The 26,982-nt window shown below is 40.4% G+C and overlaps 1 protein-coding gene across 4 annotated transcripts in view; it reads right to left on the bottom strand.

Moving 5' to 3' along the window:
- glra1 (glycine receptor, alpha 1) overlaps window positions 1-26,982 on the bottom strand; it is a 161,746-nt gene that overhangs the window by 50,046 nt on the left and 84,718 nt on the right. For all 4 annotated transcript variants that reach the window (XM_085788938.1, XM_085788939.1, XM_085788940.1 and 1 more), the window contains 2 exons: window positions 16,033-16,100; window positions 1,864-2,087 (listed from right to left, as the gene is read on the bottom strand). In XM_085788938.1, coding sequence (XP_085645064.1) covers window positions 1,864-2,087; window positions 16,033-16,100 — 292 coding nt within the window. The remainder of the gene's footprint in view (window positions 1-1,863; window positions 2,088-16,032; window positions 16,101-26,982) is intronic.

Raw genomic sequence — 26,982 nt, 5'->3', positions numbered from 1 at the left:
TGGACACGGAGCTGATAACGGATCGGCCTCGTCCCTGGAATACTAACAGACCCAGAGGAAGATCACCACGGCGACCGGCTAATATAGACCAGAGCGGCATCTTTATGCAAATGAGAATGACTGATGCATCCTGGGTAATTTAGGGGCAGCGTCCGGCATTTTTACATTGCACTCAGTGGCTTTTTGTGTTTTGATGGAGCGTAGACTAACTAACAATCAATTTGAATGTTTTATTTTGTGTTTCTCATGTAGCACTATGTCTCATAATTATTTTGACACCCTCTTTGAAACCCACCGTTCACGCCATCTTGAAAAACTACAATGAATGAATCTAGCGGTATGCTCCTTTAGCCTCCCACAGTGATCAATGACTCCACACAGTGGCCAGAAATGTCTGAATGAATCTACGGTATGCTCCTTTAGCCTCCCACAGTGATCAATGACTCCACACAGTGGCCAGAAATGTCTGAATGAATCTACGGTATGCTCCTTTAGCCTCCCACAGTGGCCAGAAATGTCTGACCCAGACATCTACACGTATTTGGTGGAATCACCGGGAGGTTTTGGCTCAGTGTTGTCTGTAAACAGCCTGTTAATAGACAACTTTTTGTTACTTAGTTTGTCAAGAAGCCAGTTAGGCTGAACTTTTCAATGCTGCCCCTAAATTACCCAGGATGCATCAGTCATTCTCATTTGCATAAAAAAGCCGCTCTGGTCTATAGATAATATACAAGGAACTCCCTCCCAAGATGGCGGCCGTGACGACGTGCCTGACAACCCCGAATGCAGCATCTAGCTACGTGTAGATATCTATACATTCAGGAGGAGGAGGAGGAAGAAGAAGATGAAGAGGAATGTCGTTCTTGGAGATGGAACAGGAATAAGAAGAGGAGGAGGAATCCACCACTTTATTTTCCCAAGATCCATTGCGTCACACCACAACAGAAGTGGGTTTTAGTTAGTAGCATTCTAGCAAGCGGCCAGCTGGTAGCGTTAGCCACCGGTCCTAGCGAGCGGCTAGGCTAACTGGTAGCGTTAGCCACCGGTTCTAGCGAGCGGCTAACTGGTAGCGTTAGCGGCTAACTGGTAGCGTTAGCCACCGGTCCTAGCGAGCGGCCGACCGGTAGCGTTAGCCACCGGTTCTAGCGAGCGGCTGACTGGTAGCGTTAGCGGCTAACTGGTAGCATTAGCCACCGGTGTAGGTACCAAATGTGGGGGCTCCGGGCTGCCAAAACCGCTTCGACTAAATCTGATGTTTGTTAAGTCTAGAAAACTAATTATTGAACAAACATTACTATTTCTATGTGCATGTTTTTGTAATTAGACATGGTTGTCGTAGTTGTTAGCTTAGCTGCTGCTGACAGCTAACAGCAGTAGCTAAGCTAACAGTAGCTAAGCTAATGGTAGCTAAGCTAACGGTAGCTAAGCTAACAGTAGCTAAGCTAACACCAGGACGTCAGCTGGTAAAACCCTCCCGTTGTGGGACACCACATGAAACTACTCCAGTTAGCTCAGTCATGTTGGAACTCAGATATCCGCTGGAGAAAATATTTTTTCATGGAGCGTTTATTGAGTCACTGAGTTATTAAAGTTAAACAGGTAGCTAACCGTTAGCCCGGCTAATCTATGATAACCATGACTAATTACAAAAATGTGCACACAGAAATAGTAATGTTTGTCCAATCATTGGTTTTATAAACTTTACAAACATCAGATTAGTCTAAACGGTGATATAGTGACATGAAAAAGTAGATAAATATAGCGAAACTCTCGTCCGTCACTATTGTTCTCATGCTGGTTTTCTACCCCGTGACCTCACCGTGACCTCACCGTGACCTCACCGTGACCTCACCGTGACCTCACCGTATGCTGTAGAGCACGTTGCCGTTCTTGGAGATGCGCAGCAGCTTGTTGTCCGTGGTAACCTCGTGGAAGTTGGCTCCCTTCTCGTTGGCGAAGAACAGGTCAGGTTTCCAGATGGAGTCCAACATGGACGGGTCCAGGTCCAGGGAGTCGTCTGGGTACTCGCTGTAGGCCAGACGAGGGTCGTTCCACTGCTGCCGCAGGAAGATGTTCACTCTGTAGTCCTGGTCACAATACACAATAAACACACTCTGTATACACAACAACAATACACAATACACAATACACAATAAACAAACAATAAACAAACTCTGTAGTCCTGGGCTCCGTTTCACAAAGCAGGTTTAGTGAAACTCTGAGTCTGTTCACCCTGAACTGAGGGGAAACTCTGGGTTTTCTGTTTCAGAAAGGGAGGTAAGTCAAACCAGGGAAAGAGGAGTAACTCCAGCCCATTTCACAAAGAGAGGTAACTGAAGCTCGGAGTCAGTTACTATGGCAACACACTCCGTGAAACTAACCTGGTCAGGAGCAGGTTTTCTCCAACTAAATCTGAGTTTCTCCTTTTTATCTGAAGCTGCAGACTGAAAGCAGCGGCTGACAGGTGTAAACTCCCTCAACTGGATGTTTTATTCTCCATGAGGATTAGTCTGATCGTTCCTGTTGTTCTGCACCGTCACTTTATCTCAACAACCCTCACATGACACCACACGGACACACTGCTCTTCTCTCTCTTATTTTTTCGTAGTAGGTCGATCCACTTCTGGATTATTTCCAGGTGATTGATGACTACATGCACATCCCATAATACATCCATGGCACATCCCCGTCACGTTATAATGGAGACAAACTTGAACATATCAAACACACATGTGGAGTTGCACCTGCTCAAACACACAATGTTGAATAACTCTCCAGATTACTGTTTTTAGATTAATACCAGAGACGTTCTAATATTAATACTCACGTAGGTAATGTCCCGCGGTTAAAAAAAAAAAAAAACTCAGGTGTAACTCAGGGTCAAGTTACTCAGAGTTGATTGAACTAACTGTTATCACCTGTTCTGAAACCCACAACTCTGAGTTTCCTGTCTCAGAGTAGATCAACTCAGAGTTCAGGATTTGACTCAGAGTTTGTTTAACCTGCTTTGTGAAACGGACCCCTGATGATACACAACAACAATACACAAACAATAAACCAACTGTGTAGTCCTGTTGGGGGGTTAGAGGTAACGACACTTTATCATTTCCTCACATCCACTTTCACAACCACAGTCATTCAACACTCGTTCAGCATCAGTTTGTTCATTTCTTTGTGTCTCCATCTTTCATTCTTCACCTCTTTCTGCTTTTTATTTTATTAGTTATTATCAGCTTTCATATTTTATCTCTGTGAAGTATTGATCAGTGTTTTTGTATTGATCAGAAATGACTGATCAGGTGTTTGTATTTGAGAAGGAGGAGGAGGAGAAACATTATTTAATAACAATAATAATTATTTATTATTTACTGTGATTATATTGATACTATATATCTTATTCCTTGGCTTTCAACCCAGAATGAGACTCTGCTCTTATTTTAGTGTTTCATTGTTTTAACATTGTTATTGTTTTATGTCTTATGTTTTATTATCATTTATGTACAGCACTTTGTTTCAGCTGCTTGTTTTGAAAGTGTTCTGTTTTTAGGTTTATAGATTTCTCCATTTTTCACATCCACATCCTCTTCCTCCTCTTCCTCCTCCTTCAGCCGAGCAGAGAAATTGATTCAGCTATGAAACTGATTTACAGTCAAACAGCAGCAGTTGTAAAGTGCAGCGTTAAAACCCTGAGACGACGAGAATCCACAGGGAGACGTCGTCTATCGGAGGAGAAGAGGAAAGAAGAGGAGGAAAGAAGAGAAGGAAGAGGAAGCTGGTGGTGGGTCAGTGCTCCTCTGCTGACTGAAGCTGTGATGGACAGAACGTCTCGTCTCGGTTGGACGAGCAGCCGGTTAAAGGTTTCATCCGTGTGTCTCTCTCTGTGTTTTACTGTGTGTGAGTGTGTGTGTGACAGATTTCACTGATGTTGTCGAGCTGCTGCAGCTTCAATCCGTTTTCCCGCCTTTCCTCGGCCTCCCGGAGGAGGAAGAGGAGGAGGATCATGGGAAATCCAGAGGAGTGAGTCTCTTCTGGACTTTACAAAAAAAGGCATTAAAAGGAATTTAAAAATGAATCCTGAGATCAGGGCCGTTGTATACACTGCAAAAACCCCAAATCTTTCCAAGAATATTTGTCTTATTTCTTGTCCAAATGTCATTTCTAGTCAAAACTAATCTCTTTCCACTTAAAATAAGACTCATAACCTAAAAATTTACTTGTTTTTAGATCATTTTCACTTAAATTCACAATAAGTAGAAAAATCTACTTTTTGTGCTTGTAATAAGGAAGAAAAACTTGCTCCACTATCAGATTTTTCTACTTATTTCAAGTGAAAATCTGCTTGAAAGAAGTAAAAAGTGTCTAAAAACAAGCTGCTTTTAATATGATGAGTCTTATTTTAAGTAGAATGAGATTTGTTTTGACTAGAAATAAGACAAATATTCTTGCTAAGATACTTGAGTTTTTGCAGTGTAATGCTGCATTAGCATCAAAACAAAGAAGGCTAAATAAAAAACGATAATACATACGTAGTCTAAGAAAAAAAAAAAGGGAAAGTTAGGGGGAGGGGCCCACTTTAGTATTCTTTAAGGGGGCCCAGAATTCCTAGCAACGGCCCTGTTGGCCTGAGATGAGTGTGTGATGTTGTGATGTGAACACGATCGATCTCCGACTGCAGCAGCCGGAGAGAGAGAGAAAGAGAAGGAAGAGAAGAGAGAAGAAAGACGCCGGTGGGAAGAGAAACAAAGACTCGACCTTGATGATGAAGATATTAAACATTAAAAAGGTTTAGTTCGTGTTGTAAAGTGCAGCTGGAACGTCGATGTCGGCTTTGCTCTGGTTTGATTCCAACACGTTTCCTTCACATCCAGTGTTTTGAAGCGTCGCTGAGCTGCAGCCGGCGGGTAAAGCTGTAAAGCTGTGAGTCGTCGGCGTAGCGGCGAACATCAACATTTACATGAGGAGCGTTCTTTGGTTTTTTTCTCTCATTAAGTCATTTGTTATTTTATTTTCGGAGAAGAGGAAGCTGGTGGTGGGTCAGTGCTCCTCTGCTGACTGAAGCTGTGATGGACAGAACGTCTCGTCTCGGTTGGACGAGCAGCCGGTTAAAAGTTTCATCCGTGTGTCTCTCTCTGTGTTTTACTGTGTGTGAGTGTGTGTGACAGATTTCACTGCACTGCAAAAACTCTACATCTTTCCAAGAATATTTGTCTTATTTCTTGTCAAAATGTCTCATTTCTATTCAAACTAATCTCTTTCCACTTAAAATAAGACTCATCACCTAAAAATGAACTTGTTTTTAGATAATTTTCACTTGTTTCAAACTAATTTTCACTTGAAATAAGTAGAAAAATCTGCCAGCGAAAGCAAGTTTTTCCACTTGCTCCACTATCAGATTTTTCTACTTATTTCAAGTGAAAATCTGCTTGAAAGAAGTAAAAAGTGTCTAAAAACAAGCTGCTTTTTATGTGATGAGTCTTATTTTAAGTAGAATTAGATTTGTTTTGACTAGAAATAAGACATTTTGACTAGAAATAAGACAAATATTCTTGGTAAGATGTTGAGTTTTTGCAGTGTACAGTTTGTTTCCAGGGATGAAGCGTGTTGAGGAAGATAAATGAATCAACAAACCGATCTGTCAACATTTAAAGGTCAGATGTTCCAGCTGCACAGATTCATTCTGAGTCGTTTTACATCTCTAACCCTCCAAAAGTAAAAAAAAAAAAAAGATTAAAAAAGCTGAAATGTCCTCGGTGTGTGTGTGAGTCTAACGAGGTGTTTGATGTTGAGCTGAGCCGAGCTTTAATCCACTGATGGAGGTTAAATCCAAACTGTTCGACCTTCAGCCTGCTCTGTTTGACCAAGAGGAAGATCAATACGTCTCCTGCTGCTCCAACTGTGTGTTTACATGAGTGTGTGTCTGCATGAGTGTGTGTTTACATGAGTGTGTGTTTGCATGAGTGTGTGTCTGCATGAGTGTGTGTCTGCATGAGTGTGTGTCTGCATGACTGAGTGTGTTTGACTCTTCTATTCTCTTCTATCTGTGCGAGAATCCGATCCGATCTAACTTTATTTATAGAGCAGCAGCGACGACCAGGCTGAACACAGTGATGTCAGGTAAAATCTAAACCAATGATCTAATAACACGTCAGACGTTTGATCTTTAGGGTTAGGGACTGTTCGTTATTTATCATCAGTGCCACCGGAGGGATTCACGGGACTTTTTTTTTTTTTTACATGACCCCCCTGTCGGAGTCAGTAAATTTTAACATGACCCTGCATAAGCCTTATCAAAAGATACATGACCCCCCCCCCCCAGCCATCAAGTACGTGACATCGCATCACGTAGCGCGTGACACTACATTATTTCATTTTGACAACCATGTGTGCAACACCTTCTCATCACAATGCCATTTATCAGCTGTTATTAAACCAACTCATCAATAACAGAATCGCGATTTTGGACCAGCTCACATTACACAACAAACCATTAACAATTAATCCACACTCAAACCGAAGCAACAATAATGTGAACCGTACTCAACAACAACGTATTATTACAAGGTTTACGACAGATATGACAGACAACTCTCTGTGAGTGTGCGTGTGTGTGTGTGTGTGTGTGCGTGTGTGTGTGTGTGTGCGTGCGTGCGTGCGTGCGTGCGTGCGTGCGTGCGTGTGTGTGTGTGTGTGTGTGTGTGTGTGTGTGTGTGTGTGCGCGTGTGCGTGTAAGAAAGAGAGGGAAAGAGAGAGAGAAGTAGGTAAAAGCTGCTAGCTGTTAGCTACCGTAGCTCAGGCGTCGGTCTCCCGTCAGGTAAAAGCTGCTGTTTATTCCTCAAATGAAGCTCATGAAGTTGTTGAGCCTCTCTGGTACAGTTATCCATCACTGCTGTTGAATTAGCCGCTAAACTGCTGGACGCGAAAACCGAGGGGGCGTCTGTTTGTTTACAATTCACGAAAGCAACGTGAACGTACGTGCTGCTCAGACTATGTAGAGTTACGCAATGAGGCAGGCAGGCAGCGTAGCCTCTGTACGGTACTGAAGTTAAACTCACTCACCCATAAAACACGTGCTAAGCCGCGGGCAAAATCCTAATTGATTTCTTGGCGAAGCGGTTAGCATCGTCGCCTGCCGTGCGGGAGACCCGGGTTCGAACCCCACTCAGGGCAGACCAGAGCAATATAAAATAACGTTGTGATTTGGGCCGTTGCTCTCGTTGTCATCAGCGTTTGCAGCTTAGAAATGTCCCGTTTTTGTTTTGTTTTTATTTTTTGCGGGCATTGCAGTGTCCTCCAGACAAAATGTTGAATGACCCCCCCTTGCTGACCTTTTTTTTTTAGTGGACCCACCCCTCAACAAAGAATATTATGACATGACCCCCCCCCATTTTCCTCCGGTGGCCCATTCCATAAATAACGAACGGTCCCTTAGAAGAGAAGTGATGAGATCAAATCAACTGTAAAGGTTCAGAGGTGAAGATCAGCGTTTTCAGAACTCGGATCTTTCCAAACTCCGACTTTAAAAAAGTGCAACCGAACGCCGCGTCAAGTCGGAGCTCCGACTTGGCGCACTGCAAAAACTCAAAATCTTTCCAAGAATATTTGTTTTATTTCTAGTCAAAACTAATCTCTTTCCACTTAAAATAAGACTCATCACCTAAAAATCAACTTGTTTTTAGATCATTTTCACTTGTTTCAAACTAATTTTCACTTGAAATAAGTAGAAAAATCTGCCAGTGAAAGCAAGTTTTTTGTGTTTGTAATAAGAAAGAAAAACTTGCTCCACTATCAGATTTTTCTACTTATTTCAAGTGAAAATCTGCTTGAAAGAAGTAAAAAGTGTCTAAAAACAAGCTGCTTTTAATGTGATGAGTCTTATTTTAAGCAGAATTAGACTTGTTTTGACTAGAAATAAGTACCCAGGGGGCAAAGCAAAAAAACGGACACGGAGCGTTGTAAAAGCTTTGACACCAGAAATGATATCTAGGAACTTCAAGGATTAAAACCTGGGTGGACAACCCGGTCAACTAGCTGCTGGAAAGCTACAGGGGGCCAAAACCCCTTTCTGGGGTCATTTTGCTGGCGAAATGATGTAAATGCAAATATTTAGGTACTACAATGGCATAAATAGTCATACAACTATAAAATTTGGCAGAGAGTATCTTGACACATAGGGGGAGGCATGAAAAAAACATTCTGGGGTTTGTTGCAACTCAATTTTAAGATATCACCCTCAACATCCCAAAAAAGACCAAAAAAAGTACTGTTCGCCTGACAAATTCTCATGAAAATTATTATTTTTCAGCACTTTATGGAGAATATCTATGCTTAACATGTATATAGAAAAATTCCTTAATTCATAAGCTTCCATTTGAGTCCAAGATAGCCTTTCTATCTCAAAAGCCCCACTTGCTGTGGCCAACAGTCTTCTCTATCTATCTGTTCACTTTGGGGAGACCAGAAATAGAATGGTTTCTGATCAGGCCAGTTAACATGTAGTTTTTCACAATAGGTGTTGCATTGTTTGGAGACAGCCTGTAGCTTTCCAGTAGCTAGTAGAAAGGCTATCTGGGACTCAAATGGAAGCTTATGAATTAAGGAATTTTTCTATATACATGTTAAGCATAGATATTCTCCATAAAGTGCTGAAAAATAATAATTTTCATGAGAATTTGTCAGGCGAACAGTACTTTTTTTGGTCTTTTTTGGGATGTTGAGGGTGATATCTTAAAATTGAGTTGCAACAAACCCCAGAATGTTTTTTTCATGCCTCCCCCTATGTGTCAAGATACTCTCTGCCAAATTTTATAGTTGTATGACTATTTATGCCATTGTAGTACCTAAATATTTGCATTTACATCATTTCGCCAGCAAAATGACCCCAGAAAGGGGTTTTGGCCCCCTGTAGCTTTCCAGCAGCTAGTTGACCGGGTTGTCCACCCAGGTTTTAATCCTTGAAGTTCCTAGATATAATTTCTGGTGTCAAAGCTTTTACAACGCTCCGTGTCCGTTTTTCAAAAAACTGGGATTTTGCCCCCTGGGTAAAGACAAATATTCTTGGTAACATTTTGCGTTTTTGCCGTGTGCTGAAACCGGACTTTTCGTCCCCCTAACCTCTTCACGCCTGTTTTTGTATCACTGCAATTAAAGCTTTATAACTACAGAAGTACTAATCCCACAACTATGGTTTATGGCTTAAATGAAAGAAAACCTTTGTCCCTTTACATCTATATCTATAAAATATTGAATAGAGTCATTCCATAAAAAATTGAGCTTCTGAAAATACAATTTTTTTGGGGGACAAAAAAAAACAAAAAACGAGTTTGACATTTTTCGTCAAAAGGTGATATTTCAAAATCCTAATTATAAAACAGGTTGAATTTTACATATATGGTTCACACACTCCCTGTCCACATGTGTACCAAATTTTAGTTTGATATGTAAAACTACTGAGGAGGAGGTGATGGTGGCATTCGTCTCGACCCTCCGTCCCCCTAATTGTCAATTATCCTGAGGATGTGGAGTCGTTCCCGTCGTTCCCATATCGGTCCAGGCTGCCGGCGTCATTAAGGAGCAGCAGCTTGAGCCGGTGGCATTTAAAGCAGCAGCACACACACACACACACACACACACACACACACACACTTTATCACTGTTTATTACTCTGAATATCTCCCATGGAACAAATGAGCCTGACCTTTCCTGAAGGAGTCGCTGCTCCACAGCTGGAGATGGTGATAAACAGGCTGCCGGGGGGGGAGGGGTGTGTGTGTGTGTGTGTGTGTGTGTGTGTGTGTGTGTGTGTGTGTGTGTGTGTGTGTGTTGATGGGTGGAGGTGTCATCAGTCAGGATTCAGGCTGCAGCTCACAGATCTTAAACACTCCACAAAGTCTGTAAACGTCCAGAACTGAACCTGGAGTTCCTCAGGGAACCGTCCTCGGTCCTCTTCACTTTGTTAAAGGTGTACAGAAAAGAAAACTGAATTTGAGTCCACTCTGGATCATAAAATGAATGTAATAACTCATCTTTCAGACGATGTAGGCCAAACTTTGTGCAAAATTCTATTTTTGAGTAAATCCAGGATGAAAGTGTGGTATTTTTTTTCCGCATTGGATAATGCAGGCGCACGGATTATTCGTCAGCCTGTACACGATTCACCAGCCACTGATATTGGATCTGTCATCTGTCAATCAAACATCTGAGACACACACACACACACACACACACACACACGGAGCTCGGGCTCGCCCCAAGCTTTGAATATCCCGCCCGCTCGATAACGACCAATCAAATTCGTTTTCCTTACTCGGGTAAACTCGTGTTGCAGCTTGTGACAACTCGGCGCGACAAACAGGACAAACGGACATTTCTGTACTACACCTTTAATGACACTAGTTGGGTTTCCATCCAAGTCGTATCGAATTTAAAAGCGGATTTTGTGAAAATGCGCAAAAAGCAAAGCGAATTTATGACCGTTTCCATTCGTTATTGTTTTGCGATTATTGGGAGAGGAGGAGTGGTGCGGCGTGAGATATATAATCTCACATAAGCTCATTCTTATCCAACAGTTGACACTCAGCTGACACTCAACATCATGGACAATTTACCTATACTTTCCAGACTATAGACGCACCTGTATAAGCCGCACCAGCTACATTTTTAAAGAAAATACATATATAGGCTGCACTTGAATATAAGCTGCAGGTTTTCATGTTGTAACTGTAGTGTATTTTCTACCTCCTAATTTGTAAGTAATTTACCCTGAGAGTTACTTTTGTGTTTAGTATATAATCCACTTCAAATTCTTTACTTTTATCTTTAGAATTGTCTTTCATTTCCAGGTGTGTCCTTTACCTGCCTGAAGGTAAATGACTGGTATAATATGAAACAAGGTTTTGTTTAGACTTCACACTATATGTTTACGTTAGGTCACTTTAGCTGGACATTGGTATTTAGTCTGTTTTATCTATGTTTAAGTTAGCCTAAGGATAATTGCCTGGTCAGGATGGTAAATTGGGTAGTTTGGGGTAATTTGGACAGGTTAGGTATTGTCTTAGTTTATGACCATCCTGGTCACCTACATTCTTTTGTTTAGAGAGGTGGAGTTTTAGAAACATATATAAGGTCTGGACTTTTGGCCAAGACCCAGAGGTCTCATATTTGGCTCCGGAGACTTCTCGAAGATTCGGCTTTTTGACACTGTATCTTTTTTGTAATAAACCATTTTTTACCATCTACAAAGAAGACGTGTCAGAGTGGTCAACGTCTCATCAGCATCGACATCGAAATATACCACATAACATGAGATATTTCCACAGAAAGACAGTAGGACTGTGACAGTCTGTTCTGGTTACGCTCCTCTCCTCCATGTGCATCTGTTTACATACGAAGCCGGTGAAACATCAATAAATGTAGCGGTGGATAACGTTACATAACGATGTTACGGCGTGTGATTGTGTCGTCTTAACCGTCATGAACACAAGATTATGGGTTACGGAGCGTTTGTGTTGCGGTGCAGAGAGGAGAGCTGGGAGACCGGGGCGTCGCTGGGTGAAGTCCAGCAGCTTCACCACAAACTCTGCCTCAACTCACATAATCTGTTTCCATCACAAAATGTTGCATTTTCCTTTAATCGATACGCTGACAAATCACCCCCCCCCCCAAAGCGTAAAAACTTTTATGGTTATTTACTGCCTTTTTTCGAATTTCTGGCGTTTCCATTCAAGTATTTATTCGCAATTCTTGAAAATGCGAATAAAAAAAGGTGGATGGAAACACAACTACTGATGAACTGTCATCGTCTGTCTTGTTTCTATGTGTGGTGCATTTTAAAAGCACGGGCGCAGGTTTGCGTATGGACCTATGGACATGTCCATGCCAACATTTTGAGACAGCAGATTTGTCCGTAACCAATAAATTGAACCAACTGTTTGTTGTCTGTTGTTCACACAACCATTCACACTGCAAAAACTCAAGTATCTTACCAAGAATATTTGTCTTATTTCTAGTCAAAACAAATCTCATTCTACTTAAAATCAGACTCATCACATTAAAAAGCAGCTTGATTTTAGACACTTTTTACTTCTTTCAAGCAGATTTTCACTTGAAATAAGTAGAAAAATCTGATAGTGGAGCAAGTTTTTCTTTCTTATTACAAGCACAAAAAACTTACTTTCACTGGCAGATTTTTCTACTTATTTCAAGTAAAAATTAGTTTGAAACAAGTGAAAATGATCTAAAAACAAGTTCATTTTTAGGTGATGAGTCTTATTTTAAGTGGAAAGAGATTAGTTTTGACTAGAAATGAGACATTTTGACAAGAAATGAGACAAATATTCTTGGAAAGATTTTGAGTTTTTGCAGTGCAGATGTATGTGACACTGTATTGCCAGGACTTTGGTACCAGGAATTTGGTGCAATTTGGATGTGCACACACAATTTGATGAAAAAAAAAACACAGATCGCTCAGCTCTATATATGTTTGATATATACACCTGCACATGCTAACACTAAAATAAACGGTGGAGCAGTGCAGTGGTAATGTCCATAATATCTCTGACCGTTTATTTTAGTAAAGAAATCATCACAACAACAAGGACAAAGTGTTAGTTTCTCTCTGTGATGGGATAGTAATGTCTTTCTGGGATGTTTCAGAGTTAAAAACACAAAGTTTCTACTGTTTCTACTCTCCACTATATGAGTTCAGTCATGTACCAGAGATATCTGATGTGGCTATCCCTAGCCATGGTAACTCCGGTTTGCCTGCATCAATTTTAGTCGCGTTTTTTGCTCCAACCAACACTGGGTGACCATCAGGACAACGACTTAGGGGTCAAAAATGACCGGAATTCTCCTTTAAATGTGAATATTTCTGGTTTCTTTGTTCCTTTATGACGATAAACTGAGTCTCTCTTTGGTTTGTGGACAAAACAAGACATTTTATTGACCAAACGACTAATCGATTAATCGTTTAAATAATCAACAGATTAATAGATAATGAAATGAATCGTTAGTTACAGCTCTAGTACTTTATTCTCTGTAACGTCCTGAGCATCAATAAAGTGTCTTTAGTTGTTGTTAATGTGACCTATAGAGTCTGAAACAGCTTTCACCTCCACTGGGCTGTGATTATTACAAAGACACTCATTAATTAAATCTGATTTTAATTTAAAAATAAAACTAAAAACATTGAAATGTGACCAGAGTGAATTCAACAGAGATTAAAATACAATGAATCTTATTAACACCAGTCACAGACACACAGAGAGAGATGGTTAATAACTGATGAACTGATGAGACAGAGGAGAAAACACAAAGCAAATAATATAAGATATAATCAATAAATACTGATTTTATATTGATTAGTTTAGTTATTATCTTATTGATAAGTTCAAGTTTTCTGAATCACCTTCTTTTGATATATATATATATATATGATATACAGTATATATATAAATCGTCTTATAAGAATAAGAATGAGAGCAGAGGCAGCGAGAGGGGGAGGGAGGAAAAAACCAATGACAGGGCGAGAGACAGAAGAGGTTGTGTGTCTATGTCAGTGTGTGTGTGTGTGTGTGTGGTTGTGTGTGTGTGTGTGTGTGTGTGTGTGTGTGTGTGTGAGTGTGTGTGTGTGAGCTGCTGAAACAGGAATAAAGCCGTGTACCAGCGGGACTGGAACAAGCTCTGCACCATTCTACCAGCTCCATCTATCACCGTGTGTGTCTGTGTGTGTCTATGTGTGTGTGTGTGTGTGTGTGTGTGTGTGTGAGTGTGTGTGTGTGTGTGTGTCCGTAGCTCGGCTGCTTCCTCAGCTTCCTGCTCACTCTGCGTTTCCAACTTAAAGTTGATTTTCTGCTTCGATGAAACCGGATGAATCTGATTATTTCACTGAGATGAGATGAGACGAGAGTGAAGCTCAGTTCTACGAGCCGACCCTGAACACACCACCACATCCCAAGCTTTATAAACCATGTTATTAGATATATATATATATATGTTACACAATGTTTATACACATTATAAATCATTTTAATAATAATTTAATTGTTTTTAATATATTATTTTAATCTCGTGAAGCAGCTGCAGGTGAATTTACCTGTGAAACACTCGATGCTACAGTTCTGATGTGAAACTGATAAAGTTCTTATTATTATTCAATCATTATTGTACTGTAGCCTATATGATAGATAGATAGATAATTTATAGATAATATGTTTATAGAATAGAGAATAGAGAAAACTTTATTCATCTAGCAGGGAAATTCTAATGATATGTGTATATACATATTTATTCATGTGTTTCATGAGTTTATATTTGAGTTATTTATGTTTCCAAATGTTTTATTATTTTATTTGTAAACTGTCCTGAAGATGCTTCTAAATAAATAAAATGTATTATTATTATTATTATTATTATTATAATCATTATTATCTGTTATTATAGAAGAAACGTGGACTTTACTTTTCTCTGTCACAGGAATCGATTGAGTTTCTTCAGGAGAGAAAAAGCAGCGAGTTTGTTCTGCACGAGGAGAATCTGCAGCAGCAGCAGCTTCACGGTGTGTGTGTGTGTGTGTGTGTGTGTGTGTGTGTGTGTGTGTGTGTGTGTGTTTCATGGGGAGTCCTCTCTCTCTCTCATCCTTTGTTCATCCCATCATTTCATCCTTTCATCCCGTCCTCTGTTCCTCTCTCTTTATGTTAGTCTCTTTCTTCTCCTAGCTCAGGTTATTGCTACCGTCTCTATATAAACAATATAAACGTGTTTGAAGGTCGTCTGTTCAATCCAATTATATTTATTTACCTACTTTTTCATATTGAAGAACAAGAATATTTTTATTATTAATTTAAATATTTATCCTGTTTTTTATTCTATGAATTTTTTTTTTTTTTTTTTACATAACTTCAGAATCTCGTTTTAATTTGAACGTCAGTACTGAATATTTTATTTCCTGTCTCTCTCCTGGTGATAAACTCGCCGTGGTTACAACTCTAAATGTTCATCTTTATTAGTTTGTTATTGATAGAACACTTTTATTAATCATGAATCATTATTTATAAGTTGTCTTGTTTGTATTTCAGGACACTGTAACACATGTTTTTGATTTTATAGTATGTCTTTTTTTATTCATTCAAACTAATTATTTATTATTAAACATTAGTAATTGTGTTTATAAATTATGACTAATTCACATCAGTGTAGGAAGAATGATTCATAAATGATTCATTCATGTTTAATAATATTTAACAATACTTCATTATAGTTATTACACAATGTGACAAACACAAACTGTAAATAGTTTGGAAGATTAAATATTATTATTATTATTATCATCAATATTATTATTCTGGTTGTTGTTATTGTAGTCGTTGTTAGTTGTCATCTAATTTCTGTATTCACATCATGTCAGTCTGACGTCGTCGTAGCAGCTTAAGGCCTCGTTGCTGAAGGTTAGATTGTGTTATATTAACATAACACACACACAGACACACACACACACACACACACACACACACACACACACACACACACACACACACACACACACACACCCTACCCCTCCAGCGTCACAGTCGATGTGTTGTTGTTGTGTAAACGTCAAACGGCCGTGATTCTCTGTTTCTAATGAACTGGAGACGAAGACGAGTTCAATGAGGCGGAGACTCTAAACACTGATGGGCCAGAGTGTGTGTGTGTGTGTGTGTGTGTGTCTGTGTGTGTGTGTGTGTGTGTGTGTGTCTGTGTGTGTGTCTGTGTGTGTGTGTGTGTGTCTGTGTGTGGCTTTTTATTTTGTAATTTCCTTCAGAGAGGAAGTGTAAATGAATCTTCTGGATGCAGCGAACACACAACCATTTAAATTAATCACATTTTTCTGTGCAGGAATGAGGCTGAAATGAAGCCGAGACCAAAATGTGACCGTTTCCATTAGCAACCCAATCATCCACACACACACACACACACACACACACACACACACACACACACAGTCATATTGGTAATAATAATAATAATATTAATAATAATAAAATCTGATCTTACCATTGTCGTCTCTGCGATGGAGCCGAAGCTGTTGATAAAAATGTTGCAGGTGACGTTGACAGGTGGACCTGCAGAGGACACACACACACACACACACACACACACACATGGTCAGAGATCATCACATGAGTCACGTTATTAAACATCGTTAACGTCAACGACCTCACGACATCGCTGTGTTTTACAGTAATTCAGCCGCCAGCACAGAGAGTAGAGTCAGTCTGAGATGAACGACTCTCTGCTGGGACCCTGAACGCAACACGAACAGGAAGTTGTGACGATAAAATCAGTAAAATCATCAATCGGTCACGTTGTTGAACCAAGGATGTGTGGACAGTTGTTAATGAAGACAGGAGTCGTCCTCTCTGGTCTCGCTGCCTTCAAGGTCCTCGTTGTTTCAGACGATGAGCGAGTCAAGGTGACGGTAAATAAATAAACAGCGTTCAGGTCGTCACCGATTGGCTCCATTACCGGCTCGAACAAACACAAATGTGATTACAGGAGTGGAGTCAGAAGAGAGGAGACGAGGACGTCCTCATCTCTCCGGACAATGGACATCACATCACATCACGTCACGTCGTCTCAGAGAGGAGCATCAAAGTCAGAGACTCAAAATACAGAAACACACAGAGACACGTCCAGCTCTGTCTTCTACAGTTTAACTTAGGCCCTGAAACAACACCGGCCTCAGTTTGGCCCAACACTGGTCAGAGTTTGGCCCAACACTGGTCAGAGTTTGGCCCAACACTGGTCAGAGTTTGGTCAAACACTGGTCAGAGTTTGGCCCAACACTGGTCAGACTTTGGCCCAACACTGGTCAGAGTTTGGCCCAACACTGGTCAGACTTTGGCCCAACACTGGTAAGAGTTTGGCCCAACGCTGGTCAGAGTTTGGCCCAACACTGGTAAGAGTTTGGCCCAACGCTGGTCAGAGTTTGGCCCAACGCTGGTAAGAGTTTGGCCCAACGCTGGTCAGAGTTTGGCCCAACACTGGTCAGAGTTTGGCCCAACACTGGTCAGAGTTTGGCCCAACACTGGTAAGAGTTTGGCCCAACACTGGTAAGAGTTTGGCCCAACACTGGTAAGTATCCAGCCCAACACTGGTCAGAGTTTGGCCCAACACTGGTAAGAGTTTGGCCCAACACCGGTCAGAGTTTGGCTCAACACCGGTCAGAGTTTGGCCCAACACTGGTAAGAGTTTGGCCCAACACTGGTCAGAGTTTGGTCAAACACTGGTAAGTATCCAGCCCAACACTGGTCAGAGTTTGGTCAAGCACTGGTAAGTATCCAGCCCAACACTGGTCAGAGTTTGGCCCAACACTGGTCAGAGTTTGGTCAAACACTGGTAAGTATCCAGCCCAACACTGGTAAGAGTTTGGCCCAACACTGGTCAGAGTTTGGCTCAACACCGGTCAGAGTTTGGCCCAACACTGGTCAGAGTTTGGTCAAACACTGGTAAGTATCCAGCCCAACACTGGTAAGAGTTTGGCCCAACACTGGTCAGAGTTTGGCCCAACACTGGTCAGAGTTTGGTCAAACACTGGTAAGTATCCAGCCCAACACTGGTCAGAGTTTGGTCAAACACTGGTAAGTATCCAGCCCAACACTGGTCAGAGTTTGGCCCAACACTGGGAAGTATCTGGCCCAACACTGGTCAGAGTTTGGCCCAACACTGGCAGAGTTTGGCCCAACACTGGTAAGAGTTTGGCCCAACACTGGTAAGAGTTTGGCCCAACACTGGTCAGAGTTTGGCCCAACACTGGTAAGAGTTTGGCCCAACACTGGTCAGAGTTTGGCCCAACACTGGTCAGAGTTTGGCCCAACACCGGTAAGTATCTGGCCCAACACTGGTCATAGTTTGGTCAAACACTAGCTTGAATCCGGCCCATACAGCTCCACATCTGGACATGTGGAGTCTGCAGCATCCACAGCTGTTGATCTGAGTGTCTAACACACTGCAAAAACTCAAAATCTTACCAAGAATATTTGTCTTATTTCTACTCAAAACTAATCTCATTCTACTTAAAATAAGATTCATCACATTAAAAAGCAGCTTGTTTTTAGACACTTTTTACTTCTTTCAAGCAGATTTTCACTTGAAATAAGTAGAAAAATCTGACAGTGGAGCAAGTTTTTCTTTTTTATTACAAGCACAAAAAACCTGCGTTCACTATCAGATTTTTCTACTTATCTCAGGTGAAAATTAGTTTGAAACAAATGAAAATTATCTCATAACAAGTTAATTTTTAGGTGATGAGTCTTATTTTAAGAGAAAAGAGTTTAGTGTTGACTAGAAATGAGACATTTTGACAAGAAATAAGACAAATATTCTTGGAATGATTTTGAGTTTTGCAGTGTAAAATGTTTATTGTGTTATTGTGTAACTGTAGTAGGCTAATAATAAGCTGTTTGCTGTTGGTTTGATGTGATTATAACACACAGACAGACACGTTCATGTGTGTGTTCAACATGTAGAAACTCCACCAATGAGATTCCTGTCAAACGTTCAGCTCAGTGACATAACCGGCTCTGAGATAAATGATGGACATTTAAATGAAAACAAAAGGATCAATAACAGCTGAGTTTGATGTTTTTCTTCTTCTGGAATCATCGAGATAAAATAAAAAACAGTAAATCCATTTTTTCTTTCAGAGCTTCCCCCTCCCCCCTCCTCTCCTTCCCCCCTCCTCCCCCATGATCCCGGTCTCTCCCCCTCATGATGCACATTCAGGACTTTTAAGCTGCTGCTGCTCGCTACAACACAAAACACAACTCTGCACTTTCCACGTCCACAAAACTATTAAAAAATCTTTGTCTGTGCAGTAATTAGCCCCTCTCCACCCTCCCCCTCCCCCCTCGGCTGCATGCTAACTCAGATACATGTCTTTAGTAATCTGATTACTGTAATCCCATCATTATTACTGAACCCGCTCTTCATCAGCCTCAGTTTAAACGGCGGTGCAGTGGATAAAAAAAAAAAAAAACAGTAGTAATGTCTGATAATAAGTCCAGAGGATGGATCAGTTCAGGCCCACACACACACACACAGACACAGACAGACACACACTCAGGGTTTGTGTTAAATGTCCCTGACTAAACTCGGTGTCTAATTCCAGTGGCCGGCGGCGGCGGCGAGCTGGGAATGAAGGAAGGGGTCTGGATTATTTTGATGGCCAATTACTCTCCCTGTCACAGTGTGAGAGACGCTGCAGGGCACACACACACACACACACATACACACACACATATACAGTATATATATATATAGTCACACGCAACTCTAGCTGAGCCGTAGCATCACAGCGCTGAAGATGAACCACGGTTAAGAGGAAAAGATCATTAAACGTGACCGTAGGCGGTTCGTTCTCTACGTGACTCACATGAAGTAGCCTACGACATCGACGTCTAATTAGAGCAAACAATACACTGCAAAAACTCTACATCTTTACAAGAATATTTGTCTTATTTCTTGTCAAAATGTCTCATTTCTAGTCCAAACTAATCTCTTTCCACTTAAAATAAGACTCATCACCTAAAAATTAACTTGTTTTTAGATCATTTTCACTTGTTTCAAACTTCAACATGACTGTTTGTATCAGATACAATACAAAGTCTCGCCTGACACTTATATTATAGGAAAACAAAGGACTTCAATGAAAAAATCAGATGTTCAGCAGCAGGGAACACCCCTATATTCACAATGGATCTTTTTTTCATAACTTTCATATCTTTTTTCATATTTTTTTTCCCTCAACCAAAACTTTCGCGACCCCCCTCCTACCCCCTGTTGAAGACCTCTGGTTTAAAGTATAAACGTCTCGTCAGCATCAGTCAACCCCGAGACAGACAGACAGACGTGTTCCTGTCGTCACGGCGATCAGAGCTGGGATGCTGAGCCGTGCTGTCCGAGCGTGTCTGTTTCGTCTGAGCTCTCAGGTTTAAGTTTTGATGAGCTCAGGAAGTGGAGCTGCCAGATGTCGTCGTTACAGCTACAGCCCGATCCTTTCAGACAAGTGTGTTGTGGATTAATTCATAACGCAACACTACAACGCTTCCACCGTCGGCTAAAAGGACACGCACGTCTACGCCGGTTTGTCTGACGGACAGACACACACACACACACAGTCTCACGTTCATTCATACGGAGACAAAGAGGGGAGAAATCCCACAGACAGTGAAGTGAACTCAACCTGTCACAAGTCAACCAACGAGCTGCTCCAACGCTCCCTGAACTCATCACCACACCACACTGCAAAAAACTCTACATCTTTCCAAGAATATTTGTCTTCTTTCTTGTCAAAATGTCTCATTTCTAGTCAAAACTAATCTCTTTCCACTTAAAATAAGACTCATCACCTAAAAATGAACTTGTTTTTAGATCATTTTCACTTGTTTCAAACTAATTTTCACTTGAAATAAGTAGAAAAATCTGCCAGTGAAAGCAAGTTTTTTGTGTTTGTAATAAGAAAGAAAAACTTGCTCCACTATCAGATTTTTCTACTTATTTCAAGTGAAAATCTGCTTGAAAGAAGTAAAAAGTGTCTAAAAACAAGCTGCTTTTAATGTGATGAGTCTGATTTTAAGTAGAATGAGATTAGTTTTGACTAGAAATAAGACAAATATTCTTGGTAAGATTTTGAATTTTTGCAGTGCAGCTGTAGTCTGAAGCTCTGCAGCGACAACAACAATGGCCGAGGTCGAGGACCAGTGATCAGAATGGAGGCCATGGTTTGTATTAAAGCTCCTTCAAAATAAAGGTAGATGTTTGTATTAAAGCTCCTTCAGAATAAAGGTAAATATTCGACCTTTTAATACATAAAGTGCAAAATCAAACAGAAGTTTTTAGTCTCTGTCGGTCAGTTTTCCTTTCAGGACAAAATCTGCAGATGCAAAAAGGTAAAAAAAAAATCACAGTCTGTCAGAATCTGTTCTAACCCTCAGTGGAGACGTTTAGACCCTTAAATTTGAGACAGTGCAAGAAACATTTTCATTAACTTGCTCTTGTGCAACCAGTGAATTTGCTTCTTCTTTTTTTTTTTTTAATTAAACACTGGTGAAACATGAAAGTGTCGACTCAAAGAACATGGACTCTACGTGTCGATGTGTGTGTGAGGATCATCAACGAAAAGGAAATGGAAATGTGAATATTTTCTCTGCAAGTCGATTTTTACAGTGCACGCCTCTAAATCTTCAGCTTGAGCTCCTAAAATTACATGTTAGTCTGGAATCCTGCACTGCAAAAACTCTAAATCTTTCCAAGAATATTTGTCTTATTTCTTGTCAAAATGTCTCATTTCTAGTCAAAACTAATCTCTTTCCACTTAAAATAAGACTCATCACCTAAAAATGAACTTGTTTTTAGATCATTTTCACTTGTTTCAAACTAATTTTCACTTGAAATAAGTAGAAAAATCTGCCAGTGAAAGCAAGTTTTTTGTGTTTGTAATAAGAAAGAAAAACTTGCTCCACTATCAGATTTTTCTACTTATTTCAAGTGAAAATCTGCTTGAAAGAAGTAAAAAGTGTCTAAAAACAGTTTTTTTTTTTGCAGTGTGCTGTAATACTGTGACTGTGGAAGAGGAAGAAGAGGAGAAGGAGGAAGAGGAAGAGGAAGAAGAGGAGGAAGTGTCAGGCTGCAGATGAGAGCTGAGCTGCAGTCGTCAGCAGAAAATGCAACAACGACTCTGAGACATTAAAGATTCATCAGCTGCTGCTGCTTCACTTTATTAAACTGATATAGAAAATACTCTGACACGACACGCCCCCAGGAGGAAGAGGAGGAGGAGGAGGAGGAGGAGGAGGAGGAGGAGGAGGAGGAAGAGGAGGAGGAGGAGGAGGAAGAGGAGGAGGAGGAGGAAGAGGAAGAGGAGGAGGAGGAGGAGGAGGAGGAGGAGGAGGAGGGTCGGCCATCTTTAAACAGAGAGAGAAAGAGGAAGAGGAAAGAAGAGGAAGAGGAAGAAGACATCTCTGAGCTCTGAGCTGTAAAGTTTCTAACTCTGAGTCGACGGTGAAACAGTGAAATAATGAAGCTTTTTGTTTCTGAGGAAGTTTCTGAAGTAGCTATGGATACAAACTTTGTGCAATATTGGACACATCTTCATAGTGAGCAGTCGTGTGCTACTATGGGATGGAGCAGTTTAAGTCGATCCTGCACTTTATTGGGGCATCGTGCAATCAAACTCAATTCTACCAGGGGGCAAAATCCCATTTTTTTGAAAAATGGACAGGGAGCGTTGTAAACGGTTTGACAGCAGAAATGATCTGTAGGAAGTTGAAGGATTAAAACCTGGGTGGACAACCTGGTCAACTAGCTGCTGGAAAGATACAGGGGACAAAAAGACCCTTTGTTGGGTCATTTTGCTGGTGAAATGATGTAAATGCAAATATTTAGGTACTACAATGGCATAAATAGTCAGACAACTACAACATTTGGCAGAGAGTATCTTGACACATAGGGGGAGGCAGGAAAAAAAGATTCTGGGGTTTGTTGCAACTCAATTTTAAGATATCACCCTCAACATCCCAAAAAAGACAAAAAAAGTACTGTTCGCCTGACAAATTCTCATGAAAATTATTATTTTTCAGCACTTTATGGAGAATATCTATGCCTAACATGTATATAGAAAACTTCCTTAATTCATCAGCTTCCATCTGAGTCCCAGACAGTCTTTCTATCTCCAAAGCTCCACTTGCTGTGGCCAACGGTCTCCTCTATAGTTTTTCACAACAGGTGTTGCATTGTTTGGAGATGTATCTTTCCAGCAGCTAGTTGACCAGGTTGTCCACCCAGGTTTTAATCCTTCAACTTCCTACAGATCATTTCTGCCGTCAAACCTTTTACAACGCTCCGTGTCTGTTGTTTTGCTTTGCCCCCTGGGTATTCAATCTAGCACTTATGCACTCGTCACTTTGGCACATAGCACTTTAACTAGCACTGTAGCTCTTTATAACTTCTCAGTGATCTGTTGGTCCCCTTACCCACTCTGTTAACCCTCTATGGTCATTTAACTGCTGGTTTATGTCCTCCTCCTCCTCTCCTCCTCCTCCTCTCCTTCTCCTCCCTCTCCTCCTCCTCCTCCTCTCATCTGTATTCTTCCTCTCAGCCACCGACTGTTCAAGTTTCATTATGAGATGAAATATATTCAGAGTGGAAGGAGGGAAGGAAGGAGGGATGGAGATGGAGAAGAGGAGAGGAGAGAGGGATGGAGAGATGGAGGAATGGAAGCCTGGTCAGAAATCACCTGAGGCTCAGTGTGTGTGTGTGTGTGTGTATATTTACTCAGTATTGTCTTGTCGCCTCGGAGCGTTTTCAGTTTTCACTCCGTGTGACGGTTTGTTTGTGTGTGTGTGTGTGTGTGTGTGTGTGTGTGTGTGTGTGTGTGTGTGTGTGTGTGTGTGTGTTTATGTGTGTGTGTGTGTGTATAAATGTGTGTGTTTGCAGGGAGAGAATGTGTGTGTGTGTGTTTGTGTACATGTGTGTGTTTGCAGGGAGAGAATGTGTGTGTGTGTTTGCCTGTCAGCATGTTGCTCTGCCTCGCTCCCATATTCCCTCTGTTTATACACCTAACACACACACACACACACACACACACACACACACACACACACACACACACACACACACACACACACACACACACACACACACACACACACAGAAACTGAACTAAATGTGAAAATCTGCTTTTCTGAAAAAAAAAAAAACTCTAAATGAAACAACCAAGAGTGTGTGTGTGTGTGTTGCTATAGTAACCAGGGGAACCATCCATGTGTCTGTAGCTACTGTATCTATGGACCAATCCATCCCATCATCATCATCTGTGACATCATCATCTGTGACATCACAGCGAGGTCGCCACGAGGCGTTCACTGACCTTCAGGGTTTTACAGCATCAACAACACAACACAATGACACAATGACACAATGACAGCTCTGGGTGTGTGTGTCTGTGTGTGTGTGCGTGTCTGTGTGTGTGTGTGTGTGTGCACGTGACCGTCCTGACTGAGATTTTTTGCATTTGCATGTTTGTCTGTCTGTTTGTTTGGTGACTGTTTGCTTTCTTTCTCTGCGTGTGTGTCTATTTGTGTGTCTGTGTGTGTGTGTGTGTGTGTGTGTGTGTGTGTGTGTGTGTGTGTGTGTGTGTGTGAGAGATGTAATCTGCTCCATAAAGCAGTGTGTGTGTGAGTTCAGGGTGTGTCGTGTCGTGTCGTGTTAGCTCGGCGCTTTTAATCATCTAGAGAGGAGGTAGATTCATGTCAGATTAGTGGATCAACACACACACACACACACCGAGACACACACACACACACACACACACACACACACACAAACACACAACCACACACACACACACAACCACACACACACACCTGCAGGGATGTCGCTCGTCTCACACGTTTCGTTTCCGTCATTTAACACAAAACCTACTGTAGTGCAGTGCAGGACTTTTATTCTGAAACTACTCTGCCCTTTCACAATAAAGTGCACAGTATATGATGATGACATCACATCATCTCCTCTTTCCTCTTCTTCCTTCGTTCATTCTTTTCTATTACTGCAATGCACGACGTCACACAGAGATTATTACGTCACACTGCAAAAACTCTAAATCTTACCAAGAATATTTGTCTTATTTCTAGTTAAAACTAATCTAATTCTACTTAAAATCAGACTCATCACATTAAAAGCAGCTTGTTTTTAGACACTTTTTACTTCTTTCAAGCAGATTTTCACTTGAAATAAGTAGAAAAATCTGATAGTGGAGCAAGTTTTTCTTTCTTATTACAAGAAAACACAAAAAACTTGCTTTCACTGGCAGATTTTTCTACTTATTTCAAGTGAAAATTAGTTTAAAACAAGTGAAAATGATCTAAAAACAAGTTCATTTTTAGGTGATGAGTCTTATTTTAAGTGGAAAGAGATTAGTTTTGACTAGAAATGAGACATTTTGACAAGAAATAAGACAAATATTCTTGGTAAGATTTTGAGTTTTTGCAGTGTATGTATATCTTATCTATTCTACTACAAATTCAGTTGGGCCACATTTTAAAACCTTCACCCGGTCCAGACGTTTTCATTGGTCGATAAAGACGAGGTAACCCAGCGTTACTACGAACAAATCCACACAGACGGATAAAAAGAGAATAAGTCTACACAACTTATCTACACAACCAGTCGAGAACTACAGATATAAGAACAAGCATTTCTTGGTATCTGGTGTAAAACAAGCATCAAGCAGCAGTTTGGAGCAGATTATCGCTCTGGTAAAGTATTGAAACTACTGACTCTTCCCACTTGTAACTCAGAAACGTAAAGCAGTCGACAAAGAATGTAATGAACAATACACACTGCAAAAACTCTACATCTTTCCAAGAATATTTGTCTTATTTCTTGTCAAAATGTCTCATTTCTAGTCAAAACTAATCTCATTCCACTTAAAATAAGACTCATCACCTAAAAATTAACTTGTTTTTAGATCATTTTCACTTGTTTCAAACTAATTTTCACTTGAAATAAGTAGAAAAATCTGCCAGTGAAAGCAAGTTTTTTTTTGTGTTTGTAATAAGAAAGAAAAACTTGCTCCACTATCAGATTTTTCTACTTATTTCAAGTGAAAATCTGCTTGAAAGAAGTAAAAAGTGTCTAAAAACAAGCTGCTTTTTAATGTGATGAGTCTGATTTTAAGTAGAATTAGATTTGTTTTGACTAGAAATGACATTTTTGACTTGAAATGAGACAAATATTCTTGGTAAGATTTTGAGTTTTTGCAGTGCAAAGAGGTCAACATATTCAAATCGCTGTGTGTTGGCCGGCCAATCAGAGGCGGCGCTGGCTTGGCAGCTCATCACATCACATGGAACACAATAATGGCAAAATAAAATGTATATTAATTATATACTGTAGGTCTTTTTGGTAACATTTTATAATAAAGGGTTAGTTCAGCATTAAATACTGAATTCATCTGTTTTACAACATGAATACTCATTAGTATGTAGTTTATAAACACAGTTATAATGTCTTACTCATCACTGATCAGTACTAACTGTGTTTATAAACTACATACTAATGAGTATTCATGCGTTATATATGAAGAATTCAGTATTTATTAATGCTTAATAGTGTGTACTTATTATAAAGTTTTACCGGCCTTTCTTTAATAAAATATTTCATGTTATTGGCCAAAACTGTAGTTTGTAAATTGCGTAGTTAAACTACAAAAAATGACCTAAATAGTAGTTGAAATACTTGATGCAGCACAAAATATGATGATATATACAGTATTAGTCTACTTGCCAACAATGAGTACCCGGAAATGTTGAGTACCCCAAAGTTTTATGTTAGAAATAGATAGTATGGGTCCCCAGTATTCAGAAACTGCTGGATGCTAACTTATATATATTGGACAATTAGCATAACAGACATAATTAGCATAAATTAGCATAATTGCCTATATGGGCAATATTTCATCAAAATTGACTTGGCTGATCTGGGCAATATTGGAGTGGTTTTAGGGGTTATTGATGATGCTGAATCCATTTCTGACATTTTCAAAATTCAAAATGGCTGTCTAAACCGATGACCAGATTTTGAAATCCATCAAAATCGGCCCACTGGCGGTTTAAAATTCTGGGTGCATTTTCCTGTTTAGACAGCCATTTTGAATTTTGAAAAATGTCAGAAAATGGATTCAGCATCATCAATAAATCCCCTAAAACCACTCCAATATTGCCCCAGATCAGCCAAGTCAATTTATGGTTGAAATATTGCCCATATAGGCAAGTATGCTAATTTAATGCTAATTATGTCAGTTATGCTAATATGCCCAATATATATAAGTTAGCATCCGGCTACAGTTTCTGTAATACTGGGGACCCATACTACTATTCTATTTCTAACATAAAAACTTTGGGGGTACTCAACATTTCCGGGTTCACAATGGGGCCCTATGGG

The sequence above is a fragment of the Trachurus japonicus genome, chromosome 10 (assembly GCF_045865225.1).
Source record: "Trachurus japonicus isolate A0001 chromosome 10, Traja_1.0".
Taxonomy (NCBI): domain Eukaryota; kingdom Metazoa; phylum Chordata; class Actinopteri; order Carangiformes; family Carangidae; genus Trachurus; species Trachurus japonicus.
Note: the sequence above shows the minus strand (reverse complement) of the source record. Positions and strands in the feature narration are given on the sequence as shown.